The sequence below is a fragment of the Nymphalis io genome, chromosome 18 (genome assembly GCF_905147045.1).
Source record: "Nymphalis io chromosome 18, ilAglIoxx1.1, whole genome shotgun sequence".
Lineage (NCBI taxonomy): Eukaryota > Metazoa > Arthropoda > Insecta > Lepidoptera > Nymphalidae > Nymphalis > Nymphalis io.
The window spans coordinates 2,014,075-2,035,995 of NC_065905.1; the positions used below are offsets into that span (position 1 = coordinate 2,014,075).

The 21,921-nt window shown below is 37.5% G+C and overlaps 1 protein-coding gene across 6 annotated transcripts in view; it reads left to right on the plus strand.

Annotated features, from left to right (window-relative positions):
• LOC126775513 (homeobox protein cut-like) overlaps window positions 1-21,216 on the plus strand; it is a 141,373-nt gene extending 120,157 nt beyond the window's left edge. For 2 of the 6 annotated variants that reach the window (XM_050497501.1, XM_050497505.1), the window contains 7 exons: window positions 2,528-2,611; window positions 2,725-2,855; window positions 3,318-3,830; window positions 17,207-17,400; window positions 17,549-17,694; window positions 17,810-18,711; window positions 18,793-21,216. In XM_050497501.1, the coding sequence (XP_050353458.1) occupies window positions 2,528-2,611; window positions 2,725-2,855; window positions 3,318-3,830; window positions 17,207-17,400; window positions 17,549-17,694; window positions 17,810-18,711; window positions 18,793-20,369 (3,547 nt within the window). In that variant the 3' untranslated portion in view covers window positions 20,370-21,216. The remainder of the gene's footprint in view (window positions 1-2,527; window positions 2,612-2,724; window positions 2,856-3,317; window positions 3,831-17,206; window positions 17,401-17,548; window positions 17,695-17,809; window positions 18,712-18,792) is intronic. The other 4 variants (XM_050497502.1, XM_050497506.1, XM_050497503.1 and 1 more) reach the window with 4 other exon arrangements.
• Window positions 21,217-21,921: the final 705 nt, after the last annotated feature.

Genomic DNA, 21,921 nt, shown 5'->3' on the forward strand with positions numbered 1-21,921 from the left:
TAGGTACGAATAGAAAATATTTGTTTTACAATGCGTACCTGAATAAAATTACGTTGATAATTAAACATTACGTACAAAACAAATTATGTCATATAAAATAAATAAATATTTAAAATGTTGATGATGCCTGGCAGAGAACCATGAGATGGCTACTCGATGGTTAGTGGTCACAACCATTGGCATTGGCACTGTAAAAAATATCAACCATTCCTACCATCCTCGCCCCTCGTGCCTGTAGTCACACTGGCTCAATCTCTCTTTAAACCGGAACACAACAATACTAAGTATTACTGTTTAGTGGTAGCATCTGATGAGTGGGTTGTACCTATCCAGACAGGCTTTCACAAATCCTGCACCACCGAGCTTGTTCTAGATATAAACAACATTGAAATTTCTAAACTATACATAAAACATACTAAAACAAAACGCCATTTATATATATAATGAGATAAGATAATTAAATATAAATGTACGATTAAACTACACACAGGAATCAAACCTTCTTAATAGATCGATATTTACACTACAAAACCACGACATCGTCTGTAATTAATTCAAAAACTCCCTCCACGAGAAGTTTGTCTCGTAAAATATTCAGTGTGTTACAAGCCTTAAACTGAAGGCTTTTGGTCGAAGACAAAGATGCTTTTAAGCTTCCGCATGAAACAGCAAAATCTTTGGAGACGCTTTTAAATTGATATTATTTAGTTTTCAATGAATATAAGCAAATTTATTTTATATATTAATTACATAATTAAATAGAAAGCTCATTAAAAATGTTGATAAAATGAAGTGAATGCTTATATATAAGATCAACGAAAAGAGAAATAATCTTTATCATAAAATTTAAAAAGCCAAAGTTCTCTCAAGTACCATTAAAAATAAAATTTTAAAATGACTTGCAATCTCTATATTAAAACTAACGTAACGTAATATTTTTTATTCGATTTATTTAAAAAAAAATCATCTTATTATTTATTCGAAACGTGCTGTGTTAAAGATATAGATAAAAAATATAAACATATATAAATACAGAAATATCTGATATTTATTATAATAGCGGAAAAATCGAGCATCTCCACGTCTTTCAACTCCATCAAGCAGGTTAAAACTAAACCAAGATGGCGGCCACTCTCGTAAAATATAACTATGTCACCGACTCATCCTGACACACTTATAAGTAAAATTGCTAAACTTAAACTTTAAAAGATTTAACATATAAACATTACCTTGTTGAAATATGTTTGTTTTAAAACTAAATTTTCTATCGAGAAATCTTTAGGATTTTATACGTGATTCTTATCTTCAACAATATATTACTTATTAAAATTTAACGCTTACATTAAAATGTATTCTACAATTGCAAATAAAACTATCAAAACGAATCCGTTCTACTATTCACTAATTAAATATCAAACTATCATTACAACCCACCCGTTCTAACAATTCACCAATTATATAAGAAAACTAAACTCAAGTCGTATGAATTGAAACAATTAGCGTTCCACGTTCGAATCACCTGGGGACTCGATACAACGTTTAGTACTAACAATAAAGTAACACGGCCAAATCTGATCGTCAGTCCCCACGTATATAGCCAATGAATTCACCTGCTCCCAAATTTAGCGCCGTTGTCCCGATCAAAGGCTTAATTGGTGATATATTAAATTGTAATTAAGGTACAACCCTATTGTTGTAGGTGTGAAAATCTGAAGCTCGAGGCGGTTGATTTGTTGCTAGATTTGTTCGACGACTAATCCAGTTTTCTGTTGGATAAATCAAATGAACTTATATTTTTTTTTAGTTAGGTATGCACATTTGTTTCTACACTTAGCAAAGACGAACGTAGAACGAATGAATGGTTTAGTTATATTCATATTATTATCTTTCAAAGTATATTTTTTATTATCTGTTCAGAGTTTTATTTAAAGTTAAAAAGAATCATAATAATTAATTTCAGCTATATATACCGATACGATAAGTAGGACGAGGTCATTTTAATACCTTAATAAATTGAATAAAGGCATTGATTAAAACCATTCCAGGTGAATTAATTAAGTATTTTAATTAATAGGATATGCCGGTGTCCTTATTGGCAATATTCCTTTCATAAATTTATTGAGACACAGCCCTTTGAAGCGTCCCTATTAGCAGATAAGGTCCCCTCTGATAATATATATTCAACCGAACCATTCCGTATAGAAAATCGTATAAATAACATTTTAAAAGTAAAATTATTTGATTTTTACAAATACGATCCAATATTTTAAGTTACAAAATATTGTTCTGTTTATTTTTTTACCCTGAAATAAATCCGAATCAACAGTGAAAAGAATAATAACAATAAACATTAAAATAATAACTAACATATGTATTCAATACTATTCATTACATTACCATAGTGAAACTGAACATCCCATGAGTCTTTATTCAATTAAACAAAAAATCTCGAAGACATTTACCTACAAAGTATATGGTTTATTTGGAAGTATTTAGTTGATATGTAAACGTTTTCTCCTTGTTACAGCATGCTCCGTTTCTCGGAGCTGGGCCCTACCGAGAGGCCTCACTCACATTCACTTCCTAAAGACATATTCGGATCACAGAATCAGTAAGATATACGTTAAAATACTTCTAACGAAATCTTCTAAAGATTTATCACCGATCCCTCAAAACAAAGAAACGTTGAAGAATATATAAAAATGTAAGATTCCGTTGTTTCAGTTTACTCCGATCTATGGATTTGGGTCCAAGTGAGCGAGTAGAACGCAAGGAGGCGCTCCGCTCGCCCGCTGCGCCCGCGCACCGCGACAGCTCCACCGAACGTGAACGCAGCACGGAGCGACGAGACACCGGTACGTACCACTGTCGACTCGCCCGACAAGTTATTCTACGCCATCCTCCACATCTCCGACTCGAGCTTATTTCGCAATTTGTAAGCGACGTCCATCTGAATCATAATAAGATGAAGTCATGAGCTCTAGTTGGCTGAGCCTGTCGTAGTGTGCCTCTGTAATCGACCGCGCGCTCGATCGATGCGTATATCCTTAGCTAGTTCGTGTCGGTCCGTGTAGGTAACCACTGCGCGATCCGCGCGGAGTACGGAGGACCCAGGTTCTCACCGTCTCCACGCAGATGCGACTCACGGACGCGTAATCGCACCGCCGCTAGGCCCTGAATAACGATGCGAACTTGAAACACGCCGACTGCGAGTCAATTTGTACGCCGTCGTATGCCGCTTACGGGCGTGCGTGTACCCCACCCCCCGTGCCCCTCCAACCTCCTCGTGTTCCCGCGTAACCGTGCTCTCACCGCAGGTGGCGACGAGTGGCCGAGCACACCGCCCCCTCTCAACAACAACACCACGCATCACAACAACAACGGGCCAGTTCCATTGCCGTTGCCGCCACCGAGCCCGTTCCGTTTCGAAGAGCACCGCCCGTACCGGTTCGCAGAGGACATGGGCCCCCTACCTCCTGGTGCACTCGTCGGCCGGCTCGGAGACTCTCTCATACCTAAAGGCGATCCCATGGAAGCAAGACTGCAAGAAATGCTGAGATATAATATGGACAAATACGCCAACTCCAATTTGGACACCTTACATATAAGCCGACGGGTACGAGAGCTACTATCAGTGCACAATATTGGTCAGAGGCTCTTTGCGAAGTACGTCCTTGGCTTGTCCCAGGGGACAGTGTCGGAGCTGCTCTCGAAACCGAAGCCCTGGGACAAATTGACTGAAAAGGGGCGGGATTCATACAGAAAAATGCACGCGTGGGCCTGCGACGAGGCTGCCATCATGCTACTGAAGTCACTTATTCCTAAAAAAGGTATCTATTGAAAATGAATTCGTTTACAGTCGAGCTAACACCAATAATTAATTACGTATTTTCACATTCTCTAATCAAAGCTGCCATATAAGTTATTTCCGCTCGCCTTATTTTTCAATCATTATCTTTCTTATTGTCTAAGCAAACATGATGACTGATGAAGGAACAAAAAACGTGAATACCTGCTTAATAGAATCAAAATTGATTGCATGTGTACGTTTTTGTGCTATTAATCAGCGAATCACATAATATTATTGGTGTTGGCTCAATCCGCATGTTTTGATAGCGGAACGTTCCGTTCCATCAATTTCTCCCCTCGAGTCAATCTTCCGAACGGTTTGCCACGTTACCCGTTATCAGCGCTTGTCAAATAGCCCATCAATCATGAGAAGAATCCAACGGTAGCTATTTAACGTGATCCGGAGCTATTAACCGCCGAGAACAAAAGATATATTTTTGGTGAAACTTAAGTACGATCGAACTATGCTTACACTTTAGGAACTTTAAATCTTGGATGATCATTTCATGCTTATTTGTTGAAGTAAGGAATGATTGTCCAGATCTGCGAATATTTAACCGCTCACTTAATCATTAGAAGAGTTGCCATCACTAATCGAAAGAACTAAAGTCAAACGACATTAATCATTTTGTCTAATTAAATAACATTTTTTTTAATTCGACTTTGGTTCTTCCGAAACCGCCCTTTCAATTTTTTCCAATGGTTCGCATTTCCACCAGATGGCAGCTCTCGTCTCCGCACTTTTTTTTTGTTTAACACATGTTATTTTTGTTTGTTCCTTCATCCTTGTCCTTCCTCCATCCTCACCTCTTCCCGTGCGGAAACTAGCTTCAGAGGGTCAAGTGTCCCCTCCCTTGCTACAGAAAGGGGGGTGGGTGATAAGGGGACATGGTCAAGCCGGGCGTACCGCGACTTCGATTTATAGTAATACGTGCCGCCTGTTTTAAGGCCACCCACCATTTAGTTTCTACTTAAAAAAAAAACTAAAACGTTATCGTATTCATATTTCGTGCAACATTAATATGGACAAAATAATCGTCGATGTTCCGTGCGAGCCTTTCACATGTCGATCTATAAAGCGGCTATAATTTTCGTCGTCTGCTCTGCTGTCAAAAAAGATAGGAATCGTAAAAAAGTGACTCCGTATTACAATGCAGATCGCTCGCAAGCTCGACAAACGAGTAGACAAACGGACAAAAGTGTGGGGAGACAATAGGGAAGGAACTGGCCACACCTAGCCGCTCCGGCTCGCAAAACAAATGTTGCCATTACGTATCGTGATTCTAAACTCTGGGAAAAAGTTGACATTTTAGATGGAACATTTTTGGATTAAAAATTAGGAGCGTTTTTATTTATTCTCCCGACATTGTTGTTTACAAAATAAATATAAAACCGTTTCGTTTTGTTTTATGTAAAATTATAAATGCAATAATTGATTAAATTTCAAACTTAACACGTCACACCTGACACACTAATTACGATTGTATTGCTATCAACATTGCTATAATTAGTAATATACGGATTAGTTCGCTCCGCTTAGGACTGCACTAAGTCTTAATTTATTATTGATCAAAGAACTTCTAAATTAAAATAAATTTAATACATTACAATGAATCAACCCTAAGAACTACATATATCGTTTATAATAATACCTGTTACATTATATATATATATCCTTTTAATTCAGTTTGCCATATTAAGCGACGTTAATATTTATTGCTCCCCTTTGAGACGCATAATGTCGCAACGGGAAGTTGTATGAAAAAACGTACTATCCAACCAAAAAAAAGACTTATACAAAACCTACAAATAGTACCCGAGATATAGCACATTCAATTGCACAAACTTCTAGCTGAATATAAGAATACAGACAAGGAACGTCATGTCATTCCAATTTCAAAAAACCAATAATGGCATATTAATGAATTGACATAACCTCCAAAATTCTATACAGATAGACAACGGCCAGAACGGGGGCCTGAAAGAATCGTAATACTGTGTACACACTTGTAACAATGGATGTATCGCGCAGACAATAGCAAGCATTAACCTTTCTCATTGAGGACCCGAATAGATTGGACAGATAATTGGGGTACATTTTCGCCTATTTTTAAAATACCCGGTATTGTATCACAGAATCAAAGGAATAATCCATTATTTATATTGTGACTGAAATGTTTTTGTGGAATATTTCGGTACGTTTCGTCTTGAAGCGTTATATTTCTTTTTTAATATAATTTAAGTTAAATTACGCGTATTGGAAAGTGAAATTATACATGATTTGTTTGTTTGCCTGTTGATCGTTCCATGATGATTGTGACAGGAAGCGCGAAACAATATGTCGTGGGAATTGACAGACATACTTTCTTCAATATTTCGTATTTCCACACTTTCCCTTCAACTTTTATTCGAGTGACTACGAATTTTATTGTTTATATCAAACCAGAGTTTTGTGTCCCACAATCCATTGATAACCGTCGCTTATATACACGGCTAGTTTAATTTAATTAATATTTTATTTTATCAATAACGTTATCATATTGAACATAAATTAGATTAGCTAAAGATATTTTAGTTTTCGGTTTAAATAATAAATTAATTAAATATTCGCCAAGTTTCCATTGTAAAGGATTGAACGCCCACCCATTTATTCTAGTGAAAGAACCAACTAGAACTATACCGATGCTCGTATTACCGAATACATTTGTTTAAGGTTCGATCCGTTTCTTATAGTCTCAATAATCCCTTATTAAGTTGCGGTAAAACGGACTCGCTCATTACATTCGCTGTAACATGTCATTTCCCGGCATTTTCACAAACGGCCGGTTCTCACGCCGCTGTCCCGTGTTGCGATATCATTGTTCCCCCGGTCCCACGTTTATGCTTGGCCGATATGTAATCATCTATTACTGTGCCGAAAACAGTGCGCTCAATATACACGTTAATACAATGTATCGGTTACTATAATATCGATAATAGTGAGGTCTCATTAAAAAACCGTAATTAAATGCATAATGTAATCGTTCATTTTGTTCCCCACTTTCTTACCAACACAATAAACATGTTTAATTACTTGTAGTAGTGATTGTAATTTACTAATCGATCAATCGTGTCCTAATGTGTTGTAAATAAAGAATAATGTAACTCAGTTAATTTACTCTGCATCCATTATACATGGATCTATTGAGGCGTGACGAATACGCAATTTATTAATTATTGAAAAAAAAAACACATAAGCCGCTCACCGCGAGCGCATGTACTGCATGCACAATAAAGTCAATTACGCGCGACCGCCCACACAATTTGTAATAGAAGCAGGCGGAAAAAAGGCAAAAAACACGTTTATTAATTAGCGCACAAGGCGGAAACTGCACTGCCCTATGAGCGACCATTAACTTTTTCATCCAAAACTGGCAGTTGATTACAGAGTAGCCCGTAAGACGGAGAAAGTTCTAATTATGCAAAGGACGTCACTTATACGGACGTACTACCTATAAGATCAGACGTCTGTGCCTTTTACCTTCATTCCTATTATTTCTATTTAAAAATAGAACACAATCCAGACAGGCATCAATTTGAAAATGTTCCTTTTGACATTTATAAAAAGTACCATTGAAACATTCGCGTGCGAATGTGACCGAATAACGACGCTATCTTTGCTAAAGAAATTGCAATTCGAAATTCAAAAAATCAACTTATTTTTAATTAATGGCTGATAGCTCACGCTGCCAGCTCGCATCCGTTGTTAATATAAAATTTAAACCGATATCTATCGTGACTACGTTCAATTTCCGAACGTCGAGCAAATAAATCGGTTACCTATCAACGTATATCAAACAATGAACACTGCCAGTTAGCGATATTGACTTTTTTTCACACCGACTGAGCTGCAATGTAAGTTGGTGTATTAATTATTCAGTTAATCCTTCGGTCCAATTAAGAATAGTTATAGCTGTTATAATTGTTGTTCTTATTGCAATACGCTCGAGTGATAGAGTGTTCTGACATGTTTATTTTTGCTTTTTTTATTCGCAATAGAAATGAAAAATCAACCATAATACAGATAATTTAAGTTCCGATTCAACATAAATCACTCGTGTTTTTACACGTCATTGATAAATTACTAATTTAAGAAGACAGTTCTAAATAGGTCTTACTTAAAAACACGATATGCTTTTTAAAGTTACGGCGCGAAAAAAAAAGTGAGAATTCGAAAAAAGGTCGCCATGTTTTAACACAGTCCGAGTTCGTTTTTTAAATGCGGTCTGGTTGAACGTGTGGGGAATTCGTGCACAATATTTAGACAAAGTTCGGCTCTCGAAAGCGCTTGAAGCGTAGCGTGAAAATCTATTTTCAATGGGCACTATCGGCGGGTGCAGGACTCTGGCAAAGGCTTTGCTCGCCAAGTTAAGCGTCCGATGTTATACTCTAAACTCCCCTAGTGCTCTCAGTTTAGCGCTAAGCAAATTTTAATATTCAATTGGGCTTTTGTCCGTTCTGAAATTGCTGGAAGATTGCGTGTAATGAAACGTTTCGGTATTAGCATAGATTATCTATGAATTTTCTATCCATTGCTCTTCTGACTCCGCTTTAAAGTTTAATCCGATGTTTATATTTACAAAGTTAGTCTTCAGATTAAAGTCTAGATAATTTATAATAACTACGGATTTTTTTATCTTGTTTTTTTTCTTTATGTTTAACAAAGACAAAATTTAAATTTAAAATCCTCTATTTTGTAAAACATTAAACTTGTAGAACCTCTTTGTATCGGATTTAAAAAGTTAGTGAGGAGAGGGTCACGTCCAGTAACTAAACAACTGTCAGAGGCGTTAAGTGAAGTTAACTCGCAAATGTATCGCAAAGTGGCAACTTGCGGATACTAGGACGCATCGAACGAAAATCCCTTTAGTCTGCGACTCTATGTATTACGACGGGAATTTCATTTGAATTCGGAACGATTTAGTTTAAGAACATACTTATACGTTTTAGTTTTTTTTTTTTATTTAACGCTATTGAATTAATTTATACAATTTTAAAATTAAATAACAATTTCTTGACCCGGGAAGCCTATTATAAACATATAGGAATATAAAGTCGTTAACGCAACTCAAAAACTCCAGGGCACATCGTCACATCGGAAGCGCTAAACAAGTGTTCGATACATCATAAATCACAAACTTCGAAACAAACAACAAAACCCGCAAAAGGATAATCACATGATGATCATCCCGTGAACTCCGCCGGGAATCGAATTTCAACACTTTGTTCGTTGTATTATGCCAAAAATTATAATTTTAACGATATTATGTATTTAAGCCAAGTAACGCCATCTAGCGGCTAATGGAAACATTAATTATTCTTTTCTACAAACTCTTATTAGATTATATCGGTAATCGAGCTGTATGCGCAAAGGAGTGTCTTACTGCAGACAATTATGAAATTACGATGACTGGAAGAGACCTTTAATTTACGACGCAATTATTACTAAGTACCAACCTACTACAAAAGACATTTCCAGCAAAAACCCTCCCGACGGCAGCCACTTAGAAAGCGCCTTTGAAAAACTAAATAGCCGCTTAAAGAGCGTTTATGCTGAAATAACGCAAAAAACTTTAATATGAAAAAACGGAGTATGCGCCCAACAATGTACACGTAACGCCATCTGTTGTCGAGTGGCGGCAAGTGCGTAGGGTCAAGAAATTATTTCGCCAAGAATGCTCGTCGGCCCGCGGCCGCTTTGATGGCTTCCGACGAAGCAATCAGACCTCTTTACGGGCATATTTATGATTATAATACCGTGTCTCGTTATATACTTTATGATTTTATACCTAACCGACTGTCCGGGATAATAGCGGCAAAGTAATTGTTACGCGTAAACGACTCGAGCGAGAGAGCGGAGCCGACTTCTCTCCTCCCACTTGTCCTTTGTTTATGATATTCCGCTGTGCAACATCATAACTCTCTTATTAATTATAGTTTTTACAAAGATCGTGAAGTACAAAGTCAACAGGACTATCGGCAGTCGGCACGCATCGACGTCACGGCGGCTCACTCCCGTCTGATATATTTACTTTGTTAGAGCATTAATGGATCTCGTATTAATTGGACTGAGGATATGAAGTTTCATATCGTCAACATTTGCCGCATTTCTCGCTTAACTTTATTAGACATTGAGTACTTTTTGTAAAAACAATCACAAACTAAGAACAAGCGACCTACCGCGTCTAAGTAATTCAGTTACGTTAAATTGCTACAAATAAAACAAATATGGCGCGAGGCGTGAATTTATATATTCTGGTGTTGCACTTTGGATTAAAATAACTTGTTGATTTTGTCTTAAGAATTATATAGCTTGTAATTAACGTACCCATAAATATACGCCTTAACTGTATAGTTTTATACATTTTCTTTGATATAGCAATATTTTATATTGAAGATTATTGTTGTAATAATTAGCATGTAAATGTGCTAAATTTCTCTCGTTATGACAGTCAGTCAAAACGAGACTTTGACTTTGACAGTTGACATTTCATAGCACACGTTAGTCCGCTGAACCGATATTTAATTAGTAAATAAATAAGATGTTTCGAGTAAGAGATGGAAGGTGTCGATATTTATAGTTATTTAACAAATTGCACTAAATAGCCCCACGCTAGCTCGCTTGGGACATCTGGTTGACTATCCCCAAACCAAGAAACCAAGTGTAACAAATATAATGAAAGGCAGCTTAGATCCCAACAGAACCAAACATTGCCAGTAAGTCTCATCTTCATATGAACATCTGTAAGTCATAATATAAATTAAAAATTCAAGGACGAGTGCACTGGGTGCACCTAGAGCAAATTATTCGAATGTTCTTGACAAGCTAACTGCCCTGAATTAATCTAGATATAAGGACTAAAATGTAGATACGCTTTAAACGAATTTATTATCGTGAGCTAGAAGCAAGATGGCTTGATTGTGATAATTTAGTGCAATCTTATTTTAGTCCGGTGTAATTGCTGCGGACGCTATCATGAGGAATTTTGGCATCGTATATGACAGCGTGCTTTGTCATACGCGACACAATAAAAAAATAATCGAAACAGCGATTACCAAAAAAAAAATTGCGAAAAAAAAATTTGTATAATTATATACAAATTACGAATACCGTAGACTATCGTCTTGAGTTATCTTTATTTTGATGTTTCCTCTAAATACGGACACATTATTCGTCGTCCGTCGACCGGCAATTATTTTATAAAGCGGCTACCACACTATCGTAAACATGCACCCACGTCGTTTCGATATCACAAAAGCGATCGTATTTGAAACGAATCCCGAAATCCAAATGAGAACAAAACAGCTATTATTATTGCAATGTAAATCACTCGAAAGGTTGATTTACTCTGAGTGTGCGCTGTGAGAATTATTGTAACCACATAAACTTGGCGAACGTCTTTTACCCGAAATATTGCGATTAATTTTATCGATTTAAATGGCAGCACCGCAATGAGTGTCAAATTTAGACCGAATTCGTTGATATTGGCGCGAATCCTAAATCGTTCTCTGCAATTACGTTTTAGTTTTGTAAGATTCTTTGTATTAAACCAAGTACATACTGACATAGTATTCTTGATAAATTAATGACACACCTATCTCAAGCGAATGCGTGTTATAATTCACCGATCTGTCGCAGGAGATGGGCTGTTTAGCCTGTCAGTTTGTCGCGATTTGTGAGCGACCATTTCACATCTTTACTCTCTGCCTCGAATAATTAGTCAGGATTAATGCTTCGGCTATGAATGACTTGTTATTGTGAAATTAAGGTCAATTGGCAAAACTTACTAGACGCAAAGAAAGAAATTATTAAGTACACACTAATTTGTTAAAGAAATATCAGATGCGCTATTTTGACACGTAAACAATTGTGTACAATCTGTTTGGATACCTGTCTTTCCACAGATAAAATATATTATGGGCCTTTAATTACGGCTAATAAAGGTATTTATACACGGGAATACTGAACCTCGCGTGCTAGACCGCCATCAATCGCCTTTACAATCAATAAACCTCTATGAAATCAATGCAATTATAACCGCGTCGTAGCGTGATTACATTCCACGGTGAAACGGATAAAAACAGTCTGCAAATTATCCCTTTTAAACGAATATAGGAACTTTTTCGAAAAACGAATTTTCGAAGCGAACATTTGTAACTCAACTACGAACTTAAATCAATTATCGCCACATAGAGCCACCAGACGATCAGGTGGGACTAACTATGTAACGAACGTCCGCAGTTGACGACAATCCCGTTATTTCGTTAAAAAACTTAGCTATCGTTAAAAGTTACACGATAGGCCCCCGTAGACCGATACAGGGTAGAAATTCACGATATTTTGACTTTGGAACATGTTTTACACGATCTACGATTTTAATAGTCACTTTCCCCGACGATTGCTCTTGTTACAAATATTATTTACATCGTGTTATTTTTCTGAGATTTATGTATTACATAAAAATTTTAATTTAAATATAAACTTTCTTCATTTTTCTTTTGAAAATCCTAGTGGAAGCAGTTCTCGGCGGAACTCACAAAATTGATTATCGAATCTAGTTACAAACTACTGACGTCCGCGCGATGAATGCTCTTAACATTTTTACTATACTCGGGGGAGTTTTTGACGAATACAAACGAATTGAATAAAAAGGGATGCCGTAATTATATTTATAGTACTTAATTATCTTAAACATTCGACTAAACAACGCAATAATCGTTCAAATATGAATATTTTAACAGCCTACGTATTAGGAAAATGGTTGTATTATTATGTGAAGTTTTTGAATCTTACCGAAGCAGTAAGTATGACTTTCAAATAATATCCTACTCATTTTGTTACATAAGAAAATGAACTTACAATAATATACATTAAATTTTTACCGTATAGTTAAGTAAAAACAGTTACCAAGGCGTAATAGGAAAACATTCAAGAATGTATTTGACAGCGGCTTGCGTTATTTTTAATTGACAGAAGTTTTTGCCGGCTTCGTCGTTGAGGGCGATCATTCGGGCTCTCTAGAATCAATCGTGGTCGCTGCCCCCGGCTGATTGCCATCTAGCACGCGATACTGATCAGCCCCTACGCACGCACCGAACTTACTTCGGACAAAAGAAATTCTTGACGTAACGTGCTCTAATAACTCATGGGAAAGGCCGCAGGAAAGAGCCGCGCTATTGACAGGAATTCAACGGTTTTTATATTTAATGAGTTCGAAATCGTCTATGCGTTCTATTTCGATATAAAAATGTTATAAAAGTGATATTGTAGTATAATCGCGATAAATTTTCTTATAAGCGTAGCGTCATCGAGGCTGACCTGTAATCATTTAAAATATCATTACTACAATACTCGACACCTAATTTAACAATAGTCTGTTCTTATGCAACATTTTCTTGCATCGCATTAATAATTCAAATGCGGGCATTTTTTTCGTTTCCCGCAACACTTTCGAACGGCCCTGACGTCCGCCTCCGCGGACGACTCTAATGCAAATGAGCATCGATTCGCGGCGTGACGTCTAACGCGCACTCTCACCCCTTTCTTTCTCCAACTACCCACCTTGATTTACAATCCCGGATACGCATTCCCCATTCGCCACGAGCCGATATATGCCGCAAGTAAATTAACAGTATATTTTTTTCACTGTCACAGTGACACGATAATTTAGGGCGCCTTTACTTTCCAAAGCTTTTGAATATTCATATAACATTAGCAATCAATAACCGCTACAAAGGTATAGTTTTCGCGTGCACGCACGCGATACGTTGTCGCATAAACAAATAATTCTTACCTTTTATTATAATGGTGCAATAGAAGTATACTTATAGGAATGTTTAAATTATTTATAGATAATCATCTTAATTGCCAAATAACTATTTCAATAGACACTGCAAACTTTTTCGATTAACACCATCAAAGGCCAGGGAAAGTTATCAAGTTAATATAACTCATATTAATTTGACGTTATAAAAACTTAATAGTTCATCGCTTCCAAGTAAAAACACGTAACATTTTATATAAGTATCTTTAATCAAACAATACGATAAACGGGAGCTCCGTGACCGGATGGCATTAATTGTGAACTCCTTTTTTACTCTCAATATCCATCAAAAATGCACGTCGTAATGACCACAATAAAGTAGTAATAGATAGTATCGTGTTATAGTTTATAGCCTCGCAGCGAGATAAGAAACGAAAGTAGATCGATAGTAAGAATCGCGCCGCCATTTTGTGTACACGCACAAAATGGCGCGACAATGACTAGTAACGAGCGCAATTTTTGACAATATTCCGAGGCACGTCGTCGTAATTGTCCTCGTGCCGTATTCAGAATATCAAAACATCTACTAAAAGATCAAAGCAATAATAGACGTGTGTTGAAATTTATCGACGGCCTCTGTATCGAGTGAATTTCTAATAAACTAATCGGTTATCGCCGTTCGGGCCTCATTTTGACGCTACATGACAGAAATTTAAATCTTCGATCAAGGAATATTGATATAACTGTACAGCTTTATAAACGACGATAAACGACATCGCGTGATATCAAAAACAACTCAATTGAAAACTTGTTATTTATTGCATATCAATCGATAAATAAATGTCGGTAGTTGAACTTTAAATTATTCCAAGATATATATAAAGTTAAATACGTCAAACGTCTATTCCAATACAAAACAAAATTTCGTGTTTATCACCCATGTCCCGATTCTTTTGATATGACCCGCGTTTTTAAGGGTCCTCCAGAACGATTTTTATGTTTTTTTTAATTACTTACGTTAACTTATTATTTATATTAAAGATATATATGATCGCGTTAATGTTATTAATCAACGTATTTTCGATTGAACTTAAAGTTGTGCTACATTAAATCACATAACAAGATCGGTTGAGGTTACTGATGTCAAAACAAGTCTAATTTCTTAAGGTTTAATTAAATATTTAGTAAACAATCATTTGAAGAAAAATTTATTTAATTGATTTAATTAAAATACTGTTAAAGTATTATGCGTCACATTGGAACTAATAAATTCAAAACGGTTTTATTTTAGTATCCGTTTGAGTTCAAGTTTTCCATCACCGAACGGCTGTAGCGTGCGTGACTCTGTCACAGAAACGGTTGTGTTGCAGACGAATATTTATAAAAAAAAAAGAAAGCTGACGTAATGACACTCACACTAACGGATCTTTTAAACAATAAATATTTATAAACATAACATAACACTTAAATACACACAAATAAACATCAATGAACAAACGATTTGTTGCAATTCCAAAAACTGATGATTACAAGTGATTACAAAATACACATTTGTAATGACACCGTAGTTGAGACGTAATCCGAACTAATGTCACGAGATCACCCGACATAACGACAGTTTATTACCTAAAATATTAGAAGCATAAAAATTGAATGCCCAATTAAGCGGCCATTAAAAAGTAAACTGGGCAATTATAAATCCAAATCACGTATATAGAATTATTGTCTAACATTTATAAGTTGAAAACCGTGAACATTATGGTCATGTAGATGTAATCTTCGCGACGTGCCCGCCATCTTTGTAAATATATTTGTATCACGTTCTTAGTCATAAGTCGTTAAGTCTGTGAATGGAGATTTCACAAAAAAAGCGAGTTTATATAAAAAAAAATAAAGTCTATAGAAGGACATGATTATGTCGCTTGCATACTTAACGAATATCGAAGTGGCACGTGAGAAAAAATGAGTGCGCCATTGCGACAATACGCAGTTGCGTAAACGGTGTTGCAAAGAAAATCTGCATAATATGATCTATGAAACGGCAGTGTAAATATTTTTACTGTTGTTAACTCTATTATGGCTTACAAATGCGATAAAGTTATAATACCTTCGCAAATACATATCAAGCGATGACAACTATAATAACAAATCATCAAAAGAATTATCCATCTTTTGGAATGAACAACTATTTTGATTGATTATATTTTGTGAAAACATCACATTTAATGTAATTCAGTCAATTCAAAAGTAGAATACAATGTTCTGTTTCGACAGTTGAATCTAATCGACTGTTTAACGGTTCGATAAATTAAGCCTCTTTACATCCCAATAAAAACACTATGTGTAATCAAAATTACATCGCATTTTGCCTTTTATTATCAATTAATCAAAGCGCATTTTTCCTTGAATCGCCGTATCTAAAATAAACAGAATTACCGTGGAATCGTTGAACATATTGTCGGTTTTAAAATAAAATTTAAGAATGCAATTAAGTCTTTGTGATCTGAAAATTAATACGATACATCTTGAAAGGCTCCCTTCTCGGAGCCATTAAGACACCGCAGTGTAAATAACACTACCAAAACGTTCGAAAAGTATGCCGACAGATGTCGTGTGTCAAAGTTTGTTTTAGAAGAAAAAAAATGTAAGCAAATTACCGCTCGCCGTTTCCACTATTCGCATTCTCACGAGCCGCCGTCTAGTGTCGTAGTTAACTGTCTGTAATAAGCTCCAATCATTTGACTTTCAATGCTCTATTACACGAGGAATCAGACACGTAATTTGCATCGCGTTTTTCTAAAGCCAGACATACTTTCATGTTTTCTACTCGTATTGATCTTTTTATAGACATCACACACTAACTACTTCTTCTTGTTACGAATTTCTGTTTAATAATATATAATTCAATCTAAACAAATCCGTATAAATAAAAACGCTGTGTATATAAAGTGTTTTGAGTATTATAGATCAATTGTAAAGGCAACTTCGCCCGAGAAAATTAATCGTGCGTCTTAATTAGACTAATGCGGGCAAACATACATCAGCATCTAAATAGTGTCGTTTCATTGCGAATCCAGGGACAATGTGTTGACGGGATGAATGACCACAATATGGCGAGCGGTTTTCGCGCGTAACTCCGATTGTTTATGGTTGCGCGGGCGCCGTTTTAGGTTTACTGGCTTAGGCGACGAGTGGCCGGCCCCATTCAACGATTATCTTTAATGCGCCATCCGTTGCACTTCTGAGCTTTAATGACCTACCTAATTTCAATTGTACCAAATATAACTTCTTTATTTATTACTTGGCAAGAGAGTACGCGTGCAGCACAATTTAACCGCAATTAAAATTGTGCTGGATGATGAAGATATTGTACGCCTACCGACTATAAATAAGAATAGTCGGAACAAAGAGCAAACTGAGGCCGTTGTATTAGAATATTCAAATATCTTTATACTGAGCTTAAGTTATTATTTACCTTTTAAACAATAAGAACTATTCAGGTAGTTTTATATGAATTTCGTAGTGCTTTAGCCTGAACTGATTTTTTCTTCCAGTTGGGACAAAAGATGGTTCTGCGGGTACAGGGTTCGGGAGGCCGGAGGGCGAAGGTGACGAGCGCCTCGCACATATGCTCAACGAGGCCTCCCATATGATGAAGACACCTACAGGTCAGCCCAACAATGATGACTCCAGGAGCAATGAAGACTCCAGCTCACCGAGAACACAGTGTCCTTCACCTTTTTCTAAGGTAAGTTTAGCTTAATATATTTTTGTAAGGTTTCATTACGTTCATGTATCGTGACATACTTACAGATGTTTCATCTCGTATGTATGTTAAATGTAGATTATCATATAAATTAGGTAAAAACTAATCTTTTTATGTTTTCTTATTTCAGGATTCCAGCCAAAACAGAAGGCTAAAAAAATACGAAAATGATGACATTCCCCAAGAGAAGGTAGTCCGTATATACCAAGAAGAGCTGGCAAAAATTATGACCAGAAGAGTCGAAGATATGCGTCACAACCGTGATGGCTTCCCTGGGTATGCTTCCAATTACTTTCATATTTATTAAGATTGTGTTAACATAATATCAATTAACTATATAATTTTCCATAATAAATTAAACGAGAACAGCAAATCTAAAACTAACGTATAGTGTGTTTCCTCCTTTTTTTAGCGGCGGCATGCCTCCACATATGGAGAGGCCCCCAGAGGACATACGCATGGCCCTTGAAGCGTATCACCGAGAACTTGCCAAAATTCAGCCGGGTGGTAACATTCCAAACCTTCACAATATGCCTGGAATGCCACCGTTTCCTAACCTCCTCGCTCTGCAGCAACAAGCTATGCAAGCGCAGAACCAACACATGAACGGGTCTGGAGCGGTTCAAGATCTCTCCTTGCCCAAAGATAAAAATACCAAAATAAATGGAATGACTGATAGTGATAAGGATAGATCTATGGACGCAGAGGAGGCTATAAGGCACGCTGGAAGTGCCTTCTCATTAGTTAGACCAAAATTAGAACCTGGACAACAATCGACGGGATCGTCAGCATCCAGTCCGCTTGGCAACGCAATACTCCCTCCAGCAATAACTCCAAACGATGACTTCAGCAATTCCGCTGCAGCTAGTCCATTACAACGAATGGCATCGATAACAAATAGTCTTATATCTCAGCCTCCGAATCCACCTCACCATGCGCCACCACAACGATCGATGAAAGCAGTTCTTCCACCAATCACACAGCAACAGTTTGATCTCTTTAATAACTTAAACACTGAAGAAATCGTCAAGAGAGTTAAGGAAGCTTTAAGCCAGTACTCTATTAGCCAAAGACTGTTCGGTGAATCCGTGCTCGGATTATCGCAGGGATCTGTCAGTGACTTACTAGCGAGGCCAAAACCTTGGCACATGCTAACACAAAAAGGGAGAGAACCATTCATCCGAATGAAAATGTTCTTGGAAGACGACAACGCTGTACATAAACTGGTTGCATCTCAATATAAAATAGCCCCAGAGAAGTTAATGAGAACCGGAAATTATAGCGGAGCTCCTCGTAAGTTATTAGACATTTTTCTTACTGCTAAAAAATATGTCTTAAAATGTTATTAAATCTTAATATTTTTTTCTTCCACAGCTTGTCCGCCTAACATGAACAAGCCGATGCCGCCAACTCAGAAAATGATCTCAGATGCGACTTCCTTACTTAGTAAAATGCAACAAGAACAGCTTCTTAGCTCTGGTCATTTAGGTCACCTTGGCCAACCCACACCCCTCCTTCTCACACCGCCTGGGTTTCCACCCCACCATGCGGTAACATTGCCGCCTCAACACCACGACAACAACAACAAAGAAAGGAAACCACCACCGCCACCGCAACCGCACCATCAACCACCGGTAATGCGCGGCCTCCATCAACACATGTCTCCCAGTGTATACGAGATGGCTGCATTGACTCAGGATCTCGATACGCAAACAATCACGACAAAAATAAAGGAGGCCCTTTTAGCGAACAATATCGGCCAGAAAATATTTGGCGAAGCCGTGCTGGGCCTGTCACAGGGATCCGTCAGTGAGCTTTTGTCGAAACCGAAACCCTGGCACATGCTCAGTATCAAAGGCCGAGAACCATTCATAAGAATGCAACTGTGGCTAAGTGACGCTCACAACATCGATCGTCTTCAGGCCTTAAAGAACGAGAGGCGCGAAGCAAATAAACGGCGAAGATCGAGCGGTCCCGGCCAAGATAATTCATCGGATACGTCATCTAATGACACTTCAGAATTTTACCATTCGAGCTCACCCGGGCCCACTTCGGGCGTTCCGTCGGCAAAAAAGCAACGGGTTCTATTTTCGGAGGAACAAAAAGAGGCTCTAAGACTAGCGTTCGCGCTTGATCCTTACCCGAACACTCCCACCATCGAGTTCCTAGCGGCGGAACTAGGACTCTCAACCAGAACGATAACGAATTGGTTCCACAACCATCGCATGCGACTAAAACAGCATGCACCGCACGGTTTGCCAGCCGAACCGCCGGCACGAGATCAATCTGCGGCGCCCTTTGATCCCGTTCAATTTAGACTCCTCTTAAACCAGAGGCTACTTGAATTGCAAAAAGAGAGAATGGGCCTTGCCGGTGTCCCGCTTCCGTACCCTCCTTATTTTGCGGCTAACTCAAATTTTGCGGCTCTGATCGGGCGAGGCCTACTCCCACCCGAAGAGCGCATTAAGAATCCGATCGGTGGCCTCGATCTTTCGATGCCGCTGAAGCGCGAGCCTGACGGCGATGATTTTGAGGACGACGACGTCGAGAGCAACCTCGGCTCAGATGACTCGCTGGACGAGGAGTCAAAGAACGAGCCGAAGGCAGCGTCGACGCCCGCCGGTCGTTCGAGTCGGAGGAAACCAGCGGCGCCGCAGTGGGTAAACCCCGACTGGCAGGACGAAAAGCCGCGAAATCCGGACGAGGTGATCATCAACGGCGTGTGTGTGATGAGAAGCGACGACTTCCGGCGTGAGGCCGAAGAGACGGTTCTCGTGGAGCCGTCGCCTGTGCCTCGCGAGCCCTCCCCTGCAGCCTCACCCGCCTCACGCGCCTCGCGCGCTTCTCCTGCCTCGCTCGCGTCGCACGCGCGCAGTCTCGCGCGCACTCCCGACGTGTTGCCCGAGGACAAGATCAAGACCGAGGCGGAGGACGACCGATGGGACTACTAGGCTCAGCGGTGGGCGCAGTGCAGTGTTGCGGACGATTATTTATTGTAGGCTAAGTGAGCGATCCACCGCGCGAGCGCGTGTCGTCTCGCGCGAGATGTGTTCTGTTATGATTCGATTGTAAGGCCAAAGACTCTGTAAATAGTAAAGCCGCGCGTGGCGCGTCTCGCGTGCGGCGAAGAACTTACGATACAAAAGTTGCATTTTGCTTTAATTTTTATACACGACGGTACCCTGATCAGGTACAAATATCTGAGTATTTTTAAGTTACGGCTTAGTAATTTTTATTCGATTATTGTAAATAAATATACCAAATATGTATCGATGTAGCCGGAGAGCCACGATCCTGTATATATGTACGTAGGCTAGGAGTACGTTGTATTCTATTGAATAAAGTTTATCGTTGCCGATATTTAGGGCTAGAGGTTCATTTAATTGTTAAAAATTTGAAGTGCAATCAGATGTAAAGTTAAGCTATGGTCTATACTAAACCCCAGTTGAAAAGTATTATTATGTTTATATGAACCGGTGAGGTTTAAAATATTATAATTGGTTTACTCGAGTTTTACATTTAAATTATGAATTTTTATTTTAATTCTATGTTTTTTTTTTCTTTATATTATTTTATAAAGTACGAGAATGCTTCGTCAAATGAAATTTTCCGCAGACACGATTGTCTTAAAACTATTTTTCTGTCCTTAGAGTAACGAGAGTTGTAATATTTTTTTTATATTTTTAGAGAACGTACAAAACTAGACAGAAATAAAATACACTACGATTAAGCAAATGTTGTATTGCTTGAGGTTATAGTTTTTATTTTATTTTAGCAATAAATTTGCTTTTAATATAATTTCGTTTTATGTTGTTTTATTTTTCTTTTTTTTTTCCTTTTGTTTACCTTTTTTTTAATAGGAGATAAAATAAGTGTATATTGAAAGGAACCAGACTCCTTGCAACATTGTATATAGTTACTTATATATTGTTTTTTTGTAAATACGAAAGCCACATTTAGATAATTAAATAGTTAAGTAGGAAAATAGAAATCAATAATTCCAAGTGTTGTCTGGAATAATTGAAGTTATTAACTTTCTGAAGTGTGACGATGGAACTTACCTTGCATATAAAACGTTAGATCCTAAATATGCAAATTAACGCAAGAGAACCGTCAACATCAAAAAAATATATGAATGAACTCTTCAACGATTATTCAGTTTTTAGTATTACCGAACTCCATACATATCGATGTTATATAAAAATATATAAACGAATAAGTTATATAAGATTAGCGAGTAATAGTCAATATAATGAGACCCTTTTAGGCTGTTTAACAGTTATTTATTATCTTTATTTTATACTGGTATGTTAACTCTTTGGAGATAATCTCATTTCAAAAGTTGCTGTCTTCTAAGTTTTCGATGTCTATAGCTTTGCTTTATGATAAATATTTATATAAATTTATAATACTGTTATGATCTGAGTAGGTACCGAGAATATTTTGAATATATTGTTCTTTATTTATAGCACAATAATAGTTCCTTAACGGAAAATAAGTTTT